General features: G+C 58.8%; 1 protein-coding gene across 7 annotated transcripts in view; it reads left to right on the top strand.

Moving 5' to 3' along the window:
• Positions 1–385: 385 nt before the first annotated feature.
• EPB41L4B (erythrocyte membrane protein band 4.1 like 4B) overlaps positions 386–6,000 on the top strand; it is a gene marked incomplete at its 5' end in the record, with an annotated part of 126,302 nt that continues 120,687 nt past the window's right edge. For all 7 annotated transcript variants that reach the window (XM_082696866.1, XM_082696868.1, XM_082696865.1 and 4 more), the window contains one exon: positions 386–691. In XM_082696866.1, coding sequence (XP_082552992.1) covers positions 386–691 — 306 coding nt within the window. The remainder of the gene's footprint in view (positions 692–6,000) is intronic.

Below are 6,000 nucleotides of genomic sequence, written 5' to 3'. Positions count from 1 at the left end.
CAGCCCGCAGCCCGCGCCCCGCGCCCCCCGCAGCTCCGGGGCCGCCCGCGGCCGGCCGTCGGGAGCGACCCCTCAGCAGCAAGCTCGGGCCGCCGGCCCGGGAGAGCGCGCGGCGGCGGCGGCGGCGGCGGCGGCGGGACGGCCCCGGGGCCGCCCCGAGCGCGCCCTCCCGCCCGCGGCCACTCGCGGCCGGCGCTGGCCGGGCCGGCGCGCCCCGCAGGCAGCCGGAGCGCGGCCTCGGCCTCGGCGGGAGCGAGCCCCGGGCCGCAGGCGTTGGGAGGCGGCGCAGGCGGCCGCGGGCACTGACGGCGTCGCGGGGCGCTCCCAGGCGGCGGCGCAGCGGCGGCGGCGCAGGGGGCGGAGGCAGGGGGCGCCCCCAGCCAGGATGCTGCGGTTCCTGCGCCGGACCTTTGGCCGCCGCTCCATGCAGCGCTACGCGCGGGGCGCGGCGGGGCGCGGGGCCGCGGGGCTGGGGGACGAGCGCGACGGGGGGCCGCGGGGGGGCCCGGCCGCTGCCGCCGCCTCCTCGACGCTGCCCGCCGCGCCGGGGGGCAGCGTGTTCCCGGCCGGCGGCGGGCCCCTGCTCACCGGCGGCGCGGCCGTGCACATCTCCGCCGCCGGCGCTGCCAAGGCCACCCTGTACTGCCGCGTCTTCCTGCTCGACGGGACCGAAGTGAGCGTGGACCTGCCGGTAAGTGACGGACCGGGTCCGGGGCACTGGCACCCCTTCGGACAGCTCCCCTCCCCCAGTGTTCCTCTCTGGGTGCCCCTCTTGCACCTCTCCGGGGATCCCTTCCCCCTTCTCCTGCGAGCACTCCCTCTCCCTGCTTCCCTCTCGAGCCACTCCGTCCCGGTCTCTTCTGGAGCCCTTTCGGTGGCCCCGTGTCCCCGTCTTGGGACATTGCGCTGCCGGGTCGCGCCTTCTCCGGCTCCCACCTCGTCCCTAGGGCCTCACTCCCTCCCCCGCTCACCCGGTCCCCTCTTCCCGAGTCCCCGCCCCCTGGCGCGGGTGACCAGTGTTCCCCTTCCGTCCCCCAGGTTCCAGGGGGGCCTTCTTGGTGCTGGGTTATTGGTTAGAAAAATCTCAAAGCAATGCGAGACTGCCCCGCGGTGGCCTGCTTGCCCCCACAAAGTCGCCACCAGGCCTTGTCGAGACGGCAGGGAGGAGAAGCCCCTTCCCCTGCTGTCCAGCAGGTGCCCCAAGTTTGGGAGGGAATCTAGGGGGCCATTTCTCTCCCGACCCCCTCGATGTCCCCCACCCCTGCCCCATCCTAATCGCAGAGCCCTTAACAGCCTTCCGCTTCTCAGGGATTTGGGGGACTTGGGAGCTAACTCTATAGTCGACTCTTGGATCCGGCCAACTTTGCACCGGCGGAGCCCTTTGCTGGGGCGCTGGGAGTTGGCTCTAGGACGTCCACTGGGCCTGGTGTGCGGGACTGCCCCCCACCAGCACCCCGGGCAAAGTGCGTGGGGCGGCCGAGGAACACCCCCCCCCCCGGGCGGTGGCGCGGTGCGGGGCCACCCGCCCACAGGTGGTTGCACCCCGCCCCCCTCCAGCAGTGAGCTAGGCTGGCGCTGTTGTCCCCGCCAGGGCGTCCAGCTTTCTAGCCCGAAGGGGCCAGATGTGATCAAATCAAATCCGCACATTAATGGGCGCCTACTGGGCACCCGGCGCTGCGGCAGACGGTGCCTTTGGGAATCTTTGGGTGTGACTGAGGACACAGCGCCGGTGGAGCTTTTAGATGAATGTCACCGATCATTCCGAGGGGTTCACGCGGAAAAAAGAACATACCCAGACTTCCAAAGGAAGCATGTAGGCCTTCCCGGGTGTGGGAAATTCTTTAGGCTTCCCAAGGAAAGTAGGAGGGAACTAGGAACCTGTGTGGCTTTTAGATGGGAAAATCCGATGCTGCTTGGCCTGGACTTTAATGCAGCCTTAGGTGTAATTTTGAGACAGTTTCAATTTATGGCAATTTTATTTTTGTGCCTCCTAGTGCACTCCATAGAATATCGTTTTGTTATGATAATACCCTTGTGGGGCCTTTTTATTCAGGGAAAAGGAGCCAATGTTCCTGTGCTTAGAGCTGTTGTCTTTAAAATAGCATTAAAATGTTACTCCTCCCCACACTGAGGCTCTCCAGCTCTCCAGCTCCTCTTCAGCTGGAGGGGAGGCCCCGGGAGCCTGGAGGATTGGAGAGCCCGGCAGCTGGTGTGGGGAGAGGATGTGGCGTATTTTGCATCTCGGATCGGGGAGAGGAATGCTTTCCCTGAGAACTTTGACGGAGCTCCTAGAGGATTTTCTTGTCTATTCTCCAGGGATGATTCGTTTATAAAATGTATTGCTTCTGTCAGGTTTGTGCGACAGGCTTAATTGGGGTTTCTCAGATGAAAAAGGCAGACTGAACCAAATGCATACGTGGTGGGTCAACCCAGACAGGTACCCCAGCGAACAGGTTGGGATGGGGCCCACACTGAGTGTGGGGGAGGGGGGATATTTTACATCCGGAAAGGTTTCTCCGCCTTACGAGAGGTTGCTTGACAAAAGGTTTCCCTGGGTTTTCTTAATGGTGGCAGATTTTTTGATGCTTTTAAGACGTGACAGAGCGAACCCCAAATATTATTTATACAGACGCACGCCTATGTATAGCCACCTGTCCAAAGACAAAATGCAGGCTTTTGTCATGTGAGCCCTCAGGGAGGAATGATCAAGAAAAACCACCAGTGGGCACGGCTCATCGATTTAAAGATTTATTAGATATTAGAACTGCATCACACAATCTCCTGCACTAGTCTTCCCAGATCAGAGTTTTAGCTGTTGTAATTAATTCCCCCAGTACGAGGTTAGCGCCAGGCTCCCAGTGAATTTGTGGATGGATCCGATGGATCCGTCGCCCGCGTGCTCCTTCCTAAGGCGCATTTCTCCGGGCTCACGTTTTGTGCTGTCCTGTTGGGCATATAGCCCCACTTGCCATGGTCCCCCTCTTCTGCTTTCCTGGTTTTCACCGATTCCTGGGCCCTGGTGTTGCCCTGCTCCCTGTCACACGGATAGGATTCACCGTTGGCTGCCATACCCTAAGCTGGATTTTCTGTCCCCCTGTCACTTCCATGGGCACCCCGTGCACTTGCCAGGCTGACTATGGCTCCTTTGTCATTGAGACCCTGTGGTGGTGCTAGCTCCAAGGATTCCTTTGCTCTGTACTGGATCAGGGGTGATGCATTGTCATCAGCTGTTTGATTCGTCCTGATCTGGACACAGGTTCTGCAGTTGATTTGACCCCAGAAGCACCTTTGGTGTGACCACGCTGGGCCATGCACGGTGCTGTGTGCAAAGGCGAACCAGGGGGGGCCCAGAGGCTCCCGGGAAACACAGGTGGAAACACGACGTTTTATTCTAAGTGTTGCTCTGTGATGTGACTGGGGTGGGGACCTGCTCACCCAGATAGGGTGCTGGGGGATGGGCGGGTTACGGGGGCTTCCTAGAGACTTTGACTCTTGCGGTGGTAGGACCTCAAATCTGCGTCCCTTGTGCATTTTTAGAATACTCGTTATGTCAAGTCCACTCCTGGGCTAATCCGTGGCCTGTGGTTTTATATTTATAATAAAGGAAGAAGCACCTGTGATCCTCTTCAGCAGTCCCCCAACAGGGCCTCCAAACCCCCTTGTCTGGGCTGCAGCCCCTAGCATGCCTGCCTGTTTTTAACCTTCACTGTGGTTACTCAACCTTTGATAAAGTGTGAACAAAAGGGTCTTTTTAAAAAAAATCCCTCTATACCGTGCAGCCTGAAATGGGCTTGCTGTGCAAACCTCACTTCCAGGGGAGTCCCTGGCTCGCCCTGCAGCCCAGAGAGGCACCCTGAGCCACTCTTCGTTGTCAGAAAACCTGGCCCTGCTTGGGAAGGCGCTGCCTCCTTCTCCTAAGAGCTGCCTGGCCCTGCTCGGCCCTCAGGTGTGGTCTGGTCCGCGCGGGGCAGGACTCCCTCGGCCTGCCCCAGACACTTGCCTTCTATTAATGCAGCTGAAGATCCCATTAGTGTGCTTGGCAGAGGCACCCGCTGTTGACTCATATTAGCTCTCTGTTGACTAAATCCCTGGCATCGCTTTTGCTGCTTTTGCTCGTGCGGCTGTTGCTCAGCCCCGTCTCCCCCCTCCCCTGCGTGCACAGTCTTCCAGCAGCTCTGGGTGGAAAGCTGTGAGGATGTGTGTGCGACTGGCTGGTTAGCACTCCCGCCATGCCTTAGAGGGCACGGCTCTTGGGTCTGGAGTGGTGCGATTGGCGTGGTCGCTTTCACCGAATCTGGAACTCAGCATCCACTCGCTGTGGTGGGTGCAAGCAGGGAGAACTTTGGAAGAGCCCAGCTGAAGTCTTGCCGGGCCAGCTGTGCAACCTTGGGCTGCTCAGGCCCTCTGAGCATCGATTTCCTGGTCTTTCAAATGAGGATGTCGGCAGGATTATGTGAACAGCGAACAAAGCTTCAGCACACAGCAGGCCCCTGGTCGCTTTTGACCTCACACACCTCCCAGCCCTCCTCTCTGGCCTATGGAAAGGGTTTGGAAGCATGTCTAGTGATGGACCTGAAAAACCCCAAAAAGCTGCGGCAGGAAGGCTAAATATCTCTTTGTGGAAATCAGAAGTTGTATGGGATGTGAGAGATGCTTTTATGAAAGTTTCACTCTATTTTTTTTTTCTAAGACTTTATTTATGTTAGAGGAGGAGAGAGAGAGCACAGGGGTGGGGGGGGGGAGGCGGGCGGAGGGAGATGCAGACTCTTGGCTGAGCAGGGAGTCAGGTGTGGGGCCAGTCCCAGGACCTGACATCAAGACCTTAGCGGAAGGCAGAGGCTTAGCAGACCCGTTTCACTTCAGATGCAGAAAGGATATCCTCACCCCCACCCCCCACCTTAGATGCAAAATTATTACAGTTTTAGAGCTAGAATCTCTGATTCAGCGGAGTCCACGTGATAGAACATAAAGATCGTATGCCTTATTTCGGAGTTGAAAGGGACCCTAGAAAACACACACCCCATCCTTTGTGTGTATGGGAAACCGAGGCCTGTGCATGGAGACTGACTTCGACTTCCCTTCAGTCACTCAATGAAGAGTCGGAATGGGTTACTATGCGAACCCCGAGTGCCTAGCTTTGGAGGTGAGTGTAGGATCAGTGGTAGAAGGACTGCCCCCCTAGTCCTGACCCAGGACCGTGGAAAGGGGGTGGGATATGTTTCTGGCTATTGGGAGGAGGACCCATTTTCCCCAACAATGGGAAACCCCAGCAAAAATGGCTCCCTAACTGCAGTGTACTTTCTTTTTCTCTCCAGTTAAAATTCCCAGGGTTCACCCCCAGCATTTCTGACTGAGTGGTTCAGGAAGCTGGACTTCTCCCAACTATCCCAGGCGATTCTGGTGGCCAGGGTCCCTTCACACCCTGTGAAAAGCACCGGCGGTAGAATGGGGAGCAGAGGGCAGCCGTGCTGTGCGTTAAGAACTACTGTGGGGGGCACCTGGGTGGCTCAGTCGTTAAGGGGTCGAGCCCCACATCAGGCTCTCTGCTGAGCAGGGAGCCTGCTTCTCCCTCTCCTGCTCCCCCTTCTGATGTTCCCTCTCTCACTGTGTCTCTCTCTGTCAAATAAATAAATAAAATCTTCAAAAAAACAAAACAAAACCAAAAAACTACTGTAGGCACGCTAGCGCCATGGTCATCTCTGAGCCGGGGGGTTGGCCGTGTCAGCCCTGAGCTTTAGGGAGCCCATTTTTGTCCCGGTGGAGTGAGGCTGGGGCAGTTGTGCTGTTGCAGTGGCCCAGGTGAGGGCTGACAAGGGCCTGGCCTGCAGGACCGGGCAGAGTGGTGGGCAGGGGGAGTCCGTGGAGTGTGGGTGGAGGGGAGGGCAGAGGCCTCATGGGGTCTGGTGTGGAGGCGGGGAGGTCTTCACCCTCAGGTGTAGGCGAAATGGGGGACCCTTGAGGACACCCCAGAAAATGGAGGAAGGCAGCTCCTCATTTCCA

The sequence above is a fragment of the Mustela nivalis genome (assembly GCF_964662115.1).
Source record: "Mustela nivalis genome assembly, chromosome: 13".
NCBI classification, from domain to species: domain Eukaryota; kingdom Metazoa; phylum Chordata; class Mammalia; order Carnivora; family Mustelidae; genus Mustela; species Mustela nivalis.
Note: the sequence above shows the minus strand (reverse complement) of the source record. Positions and strands in the feature narration are given on the sequence as shown.